The sequence below is a fragment of the Saccopteryx bilineata genome, chromosome 1 (assembly GCF_036850765.1).
Source record: "Saccopteryx bilineata isolate mSacBil1 chromosome 1, mSacBil1_pri_phased_curated, whole genome shotgun sequence".
In the NCBI taxonomy this organism is placed as follows: domain Eukaryota; kingdom Metazoa; phylum Chordata; class Mammalia; order Chiroptera; family Emballonuridae; genus Saccopteryx; species Saccopteryx bilineata.
This window is the reverse complement of record NC_089490.1, coordinates 79,563,875-79,577,436: the sequence shown is the minus strand read 5'-3', so window position 1 is coordinate 79,577,436 and position 13,562 is coordinate 79,563,875. Positions and strand designations below refer to the sequence as shown.

The 13,562-nt window shown below is 57.1% G+C and overlaps 1 protein-coding gene across 3 annotated transcripts; it reads right to left on the bottom strand.

Annotated features, from left to right (window-relative positions):
• Nucleotides 1-1,194: 1,194 nt before the first annotated feature.
• On the bottom strand, nucleotides 1,195-8,240 carry MAPK11 (mitogen-activated protein kinase 11). Of its 3 annotated transcripts, none has more exons than XM_066254795.1 (12): nucleotides 8,031-8,240; nucleotides 5,224-5,353; nucleotides 5,091-5,149; nucleotides 4,910-5,021; nucleotides 4,790-4,819; nucleotides 4,666-4,704; nucleotides 4,470-4,584; nucleotides 4,068-4,139; nucleotides 3,765-3,844; nucleotides 3,288-3,366; nucleotides 3,020-3,193; nucleotides 1,195-2,453 (listed from the first exon to the last, which is right to left on the bottom strand). In XM_066254795.1, exons 1-12 carry the CDS (start codon nucleotides 8,144-8,146, stop codon nucleotides 2,377-2,379), a joined length of 1,083 nt encoding a protein of 360 aa, XP_066110892.1. In that variant the 5' UTR covers nucleotides 8,147-8,240; the 3' UTR covers nucleotides 1,195-2,376. The 3 variants fall into 3 exon arrangements, with proteins under 3 accessions (XP_066110892.1, XP_066110885.1, XP_066110896.1); XM_066254788.1 differs by having other exon boundaries at nucleotides 4,666-4,713; nucleotides 8,031-8,239; XM_066254799.1 differs by lacking the exon at nucleotides 4,666-4,704 and having other exon boundaries at nucleotides 8,031-8,239.
• Nucleotides 8,241-13,562: the final 5,322 nt, after the last annotated feature.

Genomic DNA, 13,562 nt, shown 5'->3' with positions numbered 1-13,562 from the left:
CTCCAGCCCCCAGTGCCCCCTTACTCTTCTCAGTGTGGGCATCATTCTTTCATGACTCAGATCTCATTCCAGATCAGACTTTTTTTTGAAGGGCAGAGGCCCTGGCCCCCTTGCACATCCTCCCCCAGACCAGTGACCTGGGTCTGTGAGGGAGTGGGGTAACAAGATCCCGAGGGCCCTTGCCCCACCCTCTGTGCCCTGCCACCATGAATCAGCAGCTCAGCAGCTCAAGCCCAGCCAGAGCAGCTTTACACCTGGCTTGCCGGCTGGTGATGCTGAGCACTCAGGAGCTGGAGACTAGTCAGTGAGGGCAGACTGGGGTCACCTGAACCACAACTACCTGTACCCTATGCCCTTCAGGTTCTGGGCTGCCTGTGGGACTCCGTTTGTCTTCTCCAGGAATCCTCTAGCTGGTCCCCCTTACTCCCTGCGGTGGGTCCAGGGGCCCAGCAGGATTCCCATTTAGACGAACCCCCTCAGGTGGGACACTTCTGAGTTCTGTCGCCATCCCCCCCCCCGCCAACACACACACAGGACTCAGCACAGCATGGTCTCCAGGGGTTCCCCTGGACCTCAAGTCCAGTAGCTACAGTGCCCAGACCTGGAGGTTCAATTTCCAAATGGTGTCCACCCCCAGTGCCCCGGGAAAAGGTGCAGAATGTCTTGAAGACACCCTGCCTGACCCCCATTGCAGACCAGGCCCTCCCCCCACCTGAGCTGCAGTAGCTCAGTGTGTGTCCAGAGAGCTGAAGTGGCCCTCTTTCTCCTTAACCAAGAAGGAAAGCTATTTACCCCACCCCACCTGGCCCTGGCAAGGGCAGGCTTTTGCTCTCAGAGACCCCTCAACTGTCCCTCAGCAACCTTCCTGACCACTGAGTGAAGAGAGCAGGTCTGGATCTGGACCAGACACAGAATCTGACGAGATCGGGCGCGTTCAGGGTGGTATGGCCGTAGACTAGACACAGAATCTATTCGTAGGAGTACACCCCGTCCCCTGCCCCCCCCCCAGCCCACTGGCCTGGGTGGAGCAGGAAGGGTGCTAAAGATGGCTAATTGTCCAACTGGAGACCCAAGGGATTTAGCCAGTGCAGCAGTCTGGTGTCTGGTGCGACAGGCCAGCTGGAGGTGTGATGCAAGAGATCCCGCCACTCCCTCCAGGCAGGGGGACAGCAAGGCAGCACCTGGGACACAAGCTGATCAAGAGGAAACCTCCTTTATTGAGACACCCTGGTACAGGCACTTGACATTTAGATCTCCCTGGGCCCAGCAAAGTAGGAGGTCACCACCTGACACCACAACTGGACAAAGAAGACCTGCAACTCCAACACAATTGGAGCAATAGTTCTGTTCCAGAGATTCCTAGGTCAGTTTTACTCTGGAAAGAGGGAGGACCAGGTCTGATCCATAGACCAGAGCACCCAGCTCTTGGCTGCAGGGCCAGACAACAGGCTGAGACTTCTTCATCAGCTCCCAGCCAAGGTCCAGGGTCTAAATCCAAGTCCACCTTGATGTGTATCAGCCCACTTTGTGTTCCCTATCCTCCCCAGCTGGCACTGTGCTCTCATACTTCAGAAACCCAAGGAGAATGACCTGGCTTTTTGCCCATGTGGTTGTCCCTTGCCCACATGGTGCACAGCAGGCTCTCAGCACACCCCCCATGACATCAGACACTGGGGGGAGGGGAGGCAAGTATAGCCTCGACAACTTGAGTCTCCTGCTGATCACACAGCCGCTGGCCCTTGGGTGCCCACAGATTCACACATGTCTTCACATATCTTGACACATAAATACCAAGAATACACATCAGGAAACATGTGCCACAGAACACAGGGGAACACATGGCTCTAGGCAGAGTAATCTGATTTGACACTGAGTGGCTGTCCCTGCCTTGCCACCCCCCAGAGAAGACCCTACAGGATTCTCAGGCCTTTGGGTCTCAGCATTTCCCAGCGTAAACCTCCGCTTCCAGGCTGAGCATCTCAGACCACTGAGACCCCCTCCCTGGCCCCAGTGCACCACCCCACAGAGACAGCCACCTCGGACTGCAATCTGGAGACAGACACACTCCCCTGAGGACCCTTAGGCATCCAGGTCCTCCACAGTGAAGTCCCAAGGGAGACCCTGGTTGTTTGGAGGTGGTAGAAGGACCAGGGAAGTCCAGGACACTTTGTCCAGACCCCTATGCCCACAGCTTTACACACGTGCACAAGTTCATGCATTCATATGTGTGTGTAGACTCCCACAAGGAGAAGCATGCAGACCAGGGGGTCCCAGGCCAAGGGTCAAGTGGTGGGAGGTGACCCTCGTGGGAATTCAGCAGGCTGAGGAGCTGGGGCAGACAGGCTCAGGCCTCTCCTTGAATTCCAGCGTGGCTCACTACTCAATGTCCAGGCTGCCTGGTGGATGCAATGGCTCTGGGGGCTTGAAGCTGAGGACTTCCTGGTAGGTGAGTTCTGGGGGGTGAGGGGAGAGATGAGCTCATGCTGCCACCAGTGGCACTCCCCACCCACTTGTCTGGTGCCAGCTACCCAGCCCAGGTCCACCACTTTATGAGGGTAGCCTCGCCCATGACCCTTCCAAAGCCTGTCCTCTGCTGTCCCCATGCTCTGCAGGACCTACCAGTCCTATTTCTGCCTGTGCCACCCTGGAGTGGGGGGGGCATGTTGCTCCCCTCCCAGACCACCGTGAGGATTAGCTGGGGCACTTTCTGCAGGAAATGGATGGCACCCAGCTTCCATGGCAAGGCAGCAGCCCTCATGCCCCTAGGCTCCACCTCACCCCCATCCCCCAGCCTCATCTTTCTTTCTTTTTTTTTAAGTTTATTCATTTTAGAGAGAGGAGAGAGAGAGAGAGAGAGAGAGAGAGAGAGAGAGAGAAGGAGAGAAGGGGTGGAGCAGGGAGCATCAACTCCCATATGTGCCTTGATTAGGCAAGCCCAGGGTTTCGAACCGGTGACCTCAGCATTCCAGGTTGACACATTATCCACAGCACCACCACAGGTCAGGCCTACCAGGCCCACCTTTCCACTCCTCCACAGTGCGTTCCTTTGCCTCAACGCTTTCATCATAGGGTTCCGCCTCAGGCTCATCATCAGGGTCATGGTACTGGCTGAAGTAGGCATGGGCCAGGGCCTCAGCTGCACTGATCCTCTGGTCACTGTCCAGCACCAGCATCCTTCCCAGGAGGTCCACGGCTGCAGAGTGGTTAGGAGACAGATGGGTGCTGGAGGTCAGCTCTGCATCCAGGCCAGACATGGAACCCTGCCCAGACCCAGGGCCCATACTCACCCAGGGGGTTGGCTCCATGAAAGATGCTCCTGAGGTCCTTCTGGGGCATGGGGGGCAGGGACTGGATGTATGTCTGGGCCTGAGAGCATATGGGAAGGGTCTGAGGGGGCTGCTTACCCCTTACCTCCTATGCCCCAAGACAGGCAGAGGCTTACGAAAAGAAACCCCCATACTCATTCAGTCCAACAGGCCTGGGCAAGGGCATGCACAGTCCAAACCTAGGCCTGGTACTGTCCCTTGGTCCTTGGACAGTACCACTGTTGTGGGTGCTGTGATTTTTATCCTCATTGTCTCTCATGCCAGGAATTGTCTTCCCTGTTCACCTGCTTCCCCCTGAAGGGGTCAGGTGCCTGACTTGGGCTCTATTCCACTGTGGCCCATGCTCTCCAAGTGGTTCCTGGTCCAATCCCACCCCACCCTTCCTCAACAGAACCAGGGGGCTTCGCCAGCATAGGAAGCTGGTGGTTGGGGACTCACATGTTCCGAGGCTATCTTTGCCAGAACCTCAGGGCTGGGTGTGCCCACCACCTCCATGATGAGCTTCAGCTGGTCAATGTCTGCCTGGCTCAGGAAATGCCCACTGGCCAGGCATGAGCCTTTCTTATGTCCCCAGACCCCTGATCTTGGGGCACTGCCTGGAACCTGGTTTCCTATAGCCCCCTGGTGGCACAGCGTGGGGTAGAGGAGCGAGACTGGCCAGAAAGGGCCGAGCCCACTTCCTCGACCCTCATCGGAAGGGACCCTGGCTCAACACCGCTCCCCAGCCTGGGCCAAGGATACAGTCATTTCCTGGGAAGAGGGCCTTTCCTTGGAGCAACTCAGCCATGATGCAGCCCACCGACCAGATGTCCACTGTTGAGGGAGGAGTCTCCATCAGTCTGCTCACCCCAAGTCCCTCCTCAGAGAACTGGGGGGCTGCCTGGAACTGTGCCAGCTTACTGTCCCAGTCATACCCAGGTCCCCTCCTCTAGATACAACTGTGGGCAGGGGGAGAGGTTAGCCCAAGACCCACCATGCTCTGCCCCTATGAAGGTCTGTTTCTGAATGCTGGTCCCAGACCTTGAATCCTCTGTGATTGGAACCTCCCATGTCCTTGGCTTTGCCTACCCCTAGGCCCTGGCATGAGCTCTGCCTGCCCACCCTGGCCCCACAGCACAGCCCTCGCACAGGGGCTGATATCACCTGTCTGGTTGTAGTGCATCCAGTTGAGCATAATCTCAGGGGCGCGATACCAACGTGTGGCCACGTAGCCGGTCATCTCCTCATCTGCCTGCCGTGCCAGCCCGAAGTCCAGGATCTACAGCAAGCACCCAGCTGGTCAGGGTTCCCAATAATGCCTTTTCAGTGTCCCACCATCCCCCTAACACCCAGCAGTCACCCTTAGCTCGCAGTCCTCGTTCACCGCTACGTTGCTGGGCTTCAGGTCCTGCAGGGTTAGGGTGAGGGTAGGCACAGCAGGAGCGCAGGCAGCCCTGAGGAGCCCAGCCCTCACCCATACCTACCCGGTGGATGATTCCGGCTGAGTGGATGTACTGCAAGGGGGAAGATGGAAAATGGAGGTCAGGTTCTGCCCCAACGCTGTGGGCCCGCCCCTGTCTGCCTGTCCTCCTGCCAGCGCCCACCTTCAGCCCGCGCAGCAGCTGGTACACCAAGAACTGAACGTGCTCGTCGCTCAGCGCCTGGCATTTGACTATGTTGTTCAGGTCGGCGCCCATCAGGGTGGTCACCAGGTACCTGGATGGAGGCAGCGATCAGGACCGAGAGCTGCCGCTCCCTCCCGGCCAAGCGCCCCTAGCCACTTACACTTCACTGAAGTCCTCGATGGAGGTGGCCGGGGTAAAGACGTCCAGCAGCCCGATGACCTGGCAGGCGGGGGTCAGGATAGCGGTCCAACCCTGGCCCGCCCTGCACGCCCCCGCAGGGAGTCCCAACTCACGTTCTCGTGCTTCAGGTGCTTGAGCAGCCGCAGCTCCCGGTACGTCCTCCGCGCGTGGATCAGCGACTGGAAGGGGCGCGACAGCTTCTTCACCGCCACCTTCTGGCGAAGCCGCGCGTCGTAGGCCGAGCTGCAAGGCGGTGGTTGAGGCAGTGGCAGGGACCGCGGTGCGGCCGCCCAGGCAGTCCTGGACCGAGAGTGGTCTGCACACCGCCTCCCCGCAGCCTTTCCTCCTCGGGGATGGGCCCTTTCCGCCACCCTTGCTCGCCCACCGCTCTGGTCTAGCCGGCGTTTGCTCCAGCGGGAACCTCGGGCTGGGCCGCTATCCAGGTGCTGACACAGGGTCCCCAGGGATGAGAACAAGACCTGCAGATCCTCTGTGCCTCAACCGGTTCTGCTTCCTGATGGAGAAGCAGCTCACTCTCCACCCTATCCCTTCAGCAGGGCTTCCCAACACACAGGGTCTGTCTGCTCCACCCGGGAGGCCCAGGACAGGACCTGGGTCTTTTGTCCCCTCACCCCAACGACTATCACTTCCAACCCAGGCCGGGAGCGTCTCTCCTAGCCAGGTGGAAATAACACAGAGAGAAACAGCCACTGGCTGTTCCCACAGCAATCAGTCCCCCCAACCCCATGGGCCATGGGTCCAGGAGGCTCCCGGAGAGTTCCAGAGCCGGCTCCAAAGCCTCTGAATGTTGCAAACATGGAGGAAAAAACTGGCAGTATTTTTAACAGTCAGAAACCAGGCAGTAGAGAATGTCCAGCAGAGGGTGATGTCTACATCCACACACCTCCCCTTGCCAAACTCCAATCCACAGAAGTCCAGACTCTCTACCCTCACAGCCATCAACTCTTTACAGGGGACTGAGTAGTCACTGCCACCATCCTCAAACACAAATAGTTCAGTCATCCCCTCACCCCCAGGTCCCACTGCACTGGGATGGGGCCCTCTGAAAGCATCACCTTTGCTAGGCTGTTCCCTCTAGCTGATGCTCCTCACTTCCCTCCCTCCTGTTCACCTCCTGTCTCTGGGATCTTGCCTTCCCCAAGAGTGAGCAGAGTCCACACAGTGCTGGGAGTAGCTCCTGCAGGACTAGGGGTGCTCATGGAACAAGGTGGTGGTGAAGAAAACCAGGTAGGTGCCTGGAGCATTTGTACCCCTCCCCCTAGCCTATCACCTGCTGGGAAAAGTCCAAGTCATTCCTGGGGTGGGAAGTAGGGGAGCCGCCCCTCAGGTGGGGAAGCAGATCCTTTTGTCTAATTGTGGCTGTGCAGCTGAATGACAGGGAATTTGGCCCTAAGCTGACAGCTTCATCAGAGGAATGTGGAGCCCAGGAGAGGGGCCATCGCCTGCACTGGGCTACATCAAGCTAAGTCAAGCTAAGTGCAGTGGAGAGAGAGAGGCCTCGGCTGCCCTTGGGAAGCTCAACACTCACTAGGAACTTCCAGAAGGTAATCTGGGCCAAATGCTATTTCAGCAAGAGCTCTATCACACTGGTTTTCAAACTTTTTACACTGGTGAAAATAGAATTATTTTGAGGACCACTAAAGCAAACATCACCCTGAGCATAAGCAAATTCAACTAAGATCATTGGATCTGTAATCTTCATACATCAGGGTGGCTAACTCTTTCATGAACCCACAGGATATTTCTGGCAGACCAGCAGTTGAAAAACACTGCTCTATCAGATCACCCTGGAGTCACTAATACATGGCCTGTGACCCTCTTCTTGCCCTTGGCCTCTTAGAAATAAAGATAGAGACCTGTGGCTGGCTAGAATGGCTGAAAGGGCCTGTCTGAAGTTCTTGACGGCCAATGACAGAGTGAGATCGGAGGCCAAGAGGACCTCAACCCCCTGCTCCAGGTGCCAGAACTGGGTCTCAGGACAGGCTGGGGAAGTCCCATTCTTAACTTTCTGCCAGAGCCTGGAACCATTTCCCAAAGGCAGCTGCATCCACACCCCCTTGACCACGGCAGTGGACAGCAGCCACCTGGCACTGGCCTCCGTTAAGAAACCTATTGGGTGTTGTAGGAAAGGGGGGCACCTCTCAACATGCACAGTCAGCTGCATGGTTAGCATTGCAAATGACACTAAGACTTCCTGCAACCAACTGACCCTCAGCCCCTCTGGCAGGGTAACAGGCCTCAGCAGAATCTGAACTACTTCTTCCCACCCCAACTCCATTCTCCGAGCCCCAGAGCCTAACTGCAGGGCTGTGGTCTGAGTTCTTTTGTTTGATGCAACAATGGAGTGGGGTGTGGAACCCCTTAAGGGTTGGAGGGGTAATAGTAGACGTCTTTGCTTAGGCCTAAGCCCCATCTGAAGTCCAAAACCCCTTGCAAAAGAGGGAAAGGAGGCAGGACCCACGGGAAACCTGAGGCTATCCTAAGGGGAGATGTCTTGCCCTCTGCCTATCTAGGGTTTTCGGTTTTAAACAAAAGGGGGGGTGGCATCTGCCAGACCCCGGGGCTGCCTGACCCTTGGCCGGTGGCACCCCAGATGTGTGCTCACATTTTGCGGTCCAGGAGGCCAGCCCTTTCGCCGGCTATGACGCCGCAGGACTCGGGCCTGCTGGAGGACAAGCCGAGTGGACGGGGCGGGAGGACAACCCCTCTCCCTCCCCCGGAGCAGCGTATGGTAGGAAAGTTTCCTTCACGCCCCCCACCCCCCATTCTTTACAATGATCTACGCAGGGCCCAGGAGCGGTTCAGGGTGAGGCCCCACCCCACGGCCGGAACCCCGCAGGGCGGGGAGGGGGCGTGCGTTGTTCCGCCCCGGGAACCCCCCACCCCTCCCCGCCCCTACCAGACGGAGCCGTAGGCGCCCGAGCCCACCGGGCGCAGCCCCTGCAGCCGCTGCGGCACCTCCCACACTGTCTTGTTCAGCTCCTGCCGGTAGAAGCCGGCACGCGGGCCAGACATGTCCGCCCGCGCCCCTCACCGCGCCCAAGCGCGAGCGGAGCGCAAGGAGGGCGGTGCGCGGGGCGGGGCTGGTGAGGGGTTCCCGGGGACAAGGCGGCTTCCTGCTTCTCCGAGGCGCGGCGGAGCGGAAACCGGCCCTCCTCTCCCCTCCCGGGGCGGTCCCCGGGAGGATGGGCCGCGCCGAGTGCAGGGGGGTGGCGTCCAGGGTCCGACTTACAGCCGCTCCTGCTTTTACATCCTGGGGTCTACGCACCTACCCAAATATCCGCCCACGTTCTTTCCTTTCCCCGGCGCAGCGGATCCGGGCCACTGCAGCCTCTCTCAAGACTCGGCTCCCGCACCCTTACCGCCGGCACTGGCGCCAACACCTCCCTCGCCCCACCTCCGGTCCCGTACCCCTTCCCCCAGCTGCTCCTTCAAAATCAGAGATGCCAGGGCGAACTATTATCAACATAGAAAATGCCAACTAATAACAACTAGGCACTGGGTTGGATAGGGCTCCCTCTGCGGTGGGCAGATGGCGCCTTGGGTTCTGGGCCAACCAAGCCACTCCCCACAGAGGCTTACCGGGCCTCTGTTGTGAGCAGCCCTGCGCCTCTTGGGGGAACTATCAATATAACCTCCCAGCCAGGCCTTAGGACCAACCATGTCAGGACCAGGGACAGCGGCGGCACCAGGGGGCATTTGGGGTATTGAATATTTTACCCGTAAGAAGCTTTCCCCAAATGGATCTTCTGCTGTGCCTGGTACCTTTCCCCCTTCTGGAACAACCCTCCTCAGCTGTCATCTCTTCCAGGAAGTCCACCCTGACTTTCCTAGGTACCGGAGGAGGCCCTGTAATTTGCAACCACAGTTTCCAGGAGCTAACTCCTCCCTACAGCTCTTTGCTCTTTTTTTTTTAATTGATTTTAGAGAGACAGAAAGGGGGGGGGGAGAAAGAGAGAGCGAGAAGGAGGGGGTAGGAGAAGCATTCATTTGTTCCACTGAGTTGTGCATTCATTGGTTGCTTTGGCTATGTGCCCTCACCAGGGATCAAACTACAACCTTAGGGATTCAAGAGGAGGCTCTAACCCACTGAACTAACTGGCCAGGGCTCCTATTTTGCTCTTGCGGTTTAGTTCCCATGGCTGCTCTGCTAGGTGTTCCCCTAGAGGAGCAGGATGGCCCACATCTACCTAACACTCGTATGCCCCATTTTGCAGTGAAGATAAAAGCCTCCTAGGCCCTGGCCGGTTGGCTCAGTGGTAGAGCATCGGCCTGGCGTGCGGAAGTCCTGGGTTCGATTCCCGGCCAGGGCACACAGGAGAAGCGCCCATCTGCTTCTCCACCCCCCCTCCTTCCTCTCTGTCTCTCTCTTCCCCTCCCGCAGCTTAGGCTCCATTGGAGCAAAAAGATGGCCCAGGCGCTGGGGATGGCTCCTTGGCTTCTGCCCCAGGCACTCGAGTGGCTCTGGTCCTGACAGAGCGACGCCCCGGATGGGCAGAGCATCGCCCCCTGGTGGGCGTGCCCGGTGGATCCCGGTTGGGCGCATGCAGGAGTCTGTCTGACTGCCTCCCGGTTTCCAGCTTCAGAAAATTAAAAAAAAAAAAAAAGATAAAAGCCTCCTAACCCCTGCCCTGGAGCAGCAGATGGTGGGACTGCCCCTCCAAGGAAAGCGGGAAATTACGGTATACTCTTGAGTTGCCCAGCGTTCTGCTTTTTTTTGAAACAAACTAAAACCTGAGTTTTTATGGAAACCACTTTTCTTTCTTTTTTTAGCTAGAGAGAGGGAGAGAGATGAGAAGCATAAACTTGTAGTTGCCTCACTTTAGTTGTTCATTGATTGCTTCTCATAGTGCCTAATCAAGGGGCTCAAGCCAGAGAACCCGTGTTCAAACCAGAGACTTCTAGGTTTCGAACCTGGACTTCAGTGTTCCAGTTGACGCTTTGTCCACTGTGCACCACCAGTCAGGCAAGAAACCACCTGATTTTTAAATATTGGCAACCAAATGAAAATAAAACATGTCAACGCATTACCAGGCAAACAGACCCATCTGCCCAGATAATCCGGCCCCAGGGAAGCAGGCTCTCAGTCCCAGCGGCAAAGCGCACTTTGGCCATGTCCAGAGCCACAGGCCTCAGTTTCCCTTCTAGGAGCCATTGTTCCCCCCTTCTCCCCAGAAGCCTGCTCTGGGTGTCCTCGAGGACCCTGCTCTGGGACGCCTTTCTCGGGTAGCTGAGGTTTTGTGCGGACTTAATGAGGCCTCTGCTAAAGCCTGGGGTGGGGCGGGAGCGGAGCCCTGGCTGTGGGAACCCAGCCTTTGTCTGCGGTAGCGGCGAGCTGGAGCCCGTTCCCATGACGACCGACCCCGCCCCTGCGCAGGGGTTGGACAACCCCGTGCTCTCCAAGACAGAGTCTGCTCACCCAAGGGAGCCCCCTCCCAGCCTTCCTTGGAATCCGGGGGGTGAGTGGTCAGAAATGACGAGAGTGGAGAGGCCTCCCTGCCGGGCTCAGCGGGTCACACAGAGTGGATGGAGACCCTCCTCGTTCAGCAAACCAGCTGTGGACACACACAACACAGCCTGTGACACTGGCCCAGAGACAGGTCCCCCCCTCCATGCTTCCTTCAGGGGAAGGTTCCGGTGGTGGTAACAGTACAGGGGAGTGGCCAGGGAGAGTTTCTCCCGGCAGGGGCGGGCGCGGCGGGCGCGGCGGGGGCGGGGGTGGGCGGGGGGAGGGAAGACAGGGAACATCCCCTGGAGAGGCGATACCAAACAGCCCTGCCTCCCAAGGACTGGCCTTGATTTAAGGAAGAGAAAAGAGGTTGGTGGCCATGGTGGAAGGTTGTGGCAGACAGGGTGGAGCAGGGTCCAATTTCAGATTTTTGTTTTCAGGGAGCTCTGCTGGACATTCTCAGTGTCATCCAGGCCACCAGACCAAGGCTGCCATGTATAGGTGAGAGGACTGAGCCTGAAGCGGTGGGTGGTGTGAGGCAGGGGCAGCAGCCCAGAGTAGGAACATAGGTGTGAGGATGGGGGGCTGCCACATCTGAGTCCTGGTCTCCCTTCACCCTCTACTGTGACTCACTGTCACCTCTGAATGCCAAGAGCCCAGCCCTTATCTCTGTGTCCACTGTTTCCCTGGTCCAGGTCACCCCCTCCTTTTCAGCCCCTCACCAGTCTGGTTGCCCTCCTCTATGAGGTCACAATGAACTTCCTAAAATGCTAATCTGGGTGTGTCCAAGATAGGATTCATGGTTCTAATAAGCAAGGAAACAAGATGTGGCCTGCCACTTGGAAGGAAAGGTGGAGGTTGTAGGTGGCTCCCTCCTGGAGAACATTCTGACCACTCATGGCTGGGCTGCCTACTCCATGCTTCCCAACATCCATGCCATTTCTACCCTTCCCAGGCCCCATGAAAGGACAGCCCCTGGATCCCTTCACATTCCTTCCTCCAAGTGGGCCCAGCTGATGGACCTGCAGCCCTTCCCAATCTCCAAGCTTTAGAGTAGAAGTTGGGTGTGTGTGTGTGTGGGGGGGAAGTCACTGACTTTCCCATCTTCTTGCCTGGCTGCCCAGGGGTGAAGGGGCAGAAGTGGCCTGTAGGGATCCAGTCTGGAAGCCAGGCCTCCAGTGCCCACCCCCCACTTCAAGCTCAGCACTCCCAGACTGCTCCCCTGCTCTGGTTTGGCAGTAATGTTTTTAGATTCCTGACTAGTTGGGTCTCTGTAAAGGAGGAACCTAGTATGGACCATAGCATTGCCATTTCAGGGGTACCTGGGTAGGGATGTTGGTTGTTTGCACCCACCTTTGTTCCAAATGGCTTAAACAGGGCTGCCCCCAGGCAGAGTGGCCTCACCTGGGGAGACTCCCCAGGGACTACAGACCTGCAGCCACAGTAGAAACCCAGCCAACCAGCAGAGTGAAAAAGACAGTTTTATTTGATTTATAATGAACAGTCATAGCCTGACCAGGCGGTGGCGCAGTGGATAGAGCGTTGGACTGAGAGCAAAGGACTCAGGTTCGAGACCTTGAGGTCGCCAGCTTGAGTGTGGGCTCATCTGGTTTGAGCAAAGCTCACCAGCTTGGACCCAAGGTCGCTGGCTTGAGCAAGGGGTTACTTGGTCTGCTGTAGCCCTACAGTCAAGGAACATATGGAAAGCAATCAATGAACAACTAAGGTGTTGCAACGAAAAACTAATGATTGATGTTTCTCATCTCTCTGCATTCCTGTCTGTCTGTCCCTATCTATCCCTCTCTCTGACTCTGTCTCTGGAAAAAAAAAAAAAAACAGTCACAGTGATGTGCCCCAAGTGGAGAGAACACAGGCTGGGGCTGCCTGCCACCAGTATCTCTGCTGCCCAAGGATAAGCCAGCATGTGTTGGGAAGAAGTTCAGACTGGTGTAATCCAGACATGTGAGCACCTGGATCCAGCCATATCTAAAACTAGACCACCTCTACTCCCTTATTATAGAGCCACCAAATCCCTTTTGGTAAAGCACAAGGTATTCTTGAAACACAAAGGCTCCCTCAGAGCAGGATCTGTCTGCCCCATTTACTGCAGAGTCCCTAGTGCCCAGCACCATGTGTGTTGAGTAAGGAGCCTGACACACTGCTGTATGTGCACACATGCATGTGTAACTAACAGCCACAAGGCGACATATCTCATAGCTCCTGCCCTGCACAGGACTCGGGGGTTGAAAGCAATCCCCTCCCCCCCCAACCAGAACCCCAGAGAACCCCCTTCCTCTGGCACCAGCAAAGGTACCACTTGCTCTCAGGTACTGGGTTTTGACCCCTACTTATGTCCTGAGACATCCTGGAATGATTCATGGGACAGAGCCCACCCCAATGGCCCCACAGCCTCAAGCAGGGGGTGACAGGGCCCTCTATCCCAGAGCCAACCTCAGTGTCCAGTATGGTCTACATACAGTAAGGCCTTACTAAATATGCACTGGGTGGACTGAGTGGACCATGCCTGTAAGGTACCTCCACCTCAGGAAGGAAGGTCACTGTGAGCTCGAGGTCCAGACAGCAGGCTGCCCTCACCACTGCCACCCCCACTACTCTATGGCTCCTGGTGGCTTAGCCCAAGATCAGAGACTTCACCACCTGAACCCCCATAATCCACCCCAGGATCACTTTCAGGCCTGAGCTGCCACAGTGCCTCTCCAAGCCTGAGGCCTCACTGCCCTTGACCATTCTCTTCTTCGGGGTGGATTCAGCTCAGCTAATGGTTGTGGGTGAGCTATGGCCTCTGAACACTCCCCCATGGGCCTGATCCACAGGAACCAGGGAGATGGGGTACGTGAGCCACACAGGCCCACCTAGAGCCAGTGTCTGGGAAGGTAGACCATGAGCAGGACAGGCCCAGAAATGAGAGCAGGTGAGAAGGGACTGCACACCTGCAGTCCCAGTAGGAACCTAGCCAACCAG

Bases quoted from the DNA above. Each gene is read 5' to 3' on its own strand.
- MAPK11 (XM_066254788.1), bottom strand. From the start codon at position 8,146: ATGTCTGGCCCGCGTGCCGGCTTCTACCGGCAGGAGCTGAACAAGACA. The intron at 4,820-4,909 runs GTGGGCGCTGGC...TCCCCCTTGCAG, and splicing joins AGCTGCTGCGCGGGCTGAAG to TACATCCACTCAGCCGGAAT. The intron at 3,194-3,287 runs GTGAGTATGGGC...ACCACTCTGCAG, and splicing joins TCATGGAGCCAACCCCCTGG to CCGTGGACCTCCTGGGAAGG.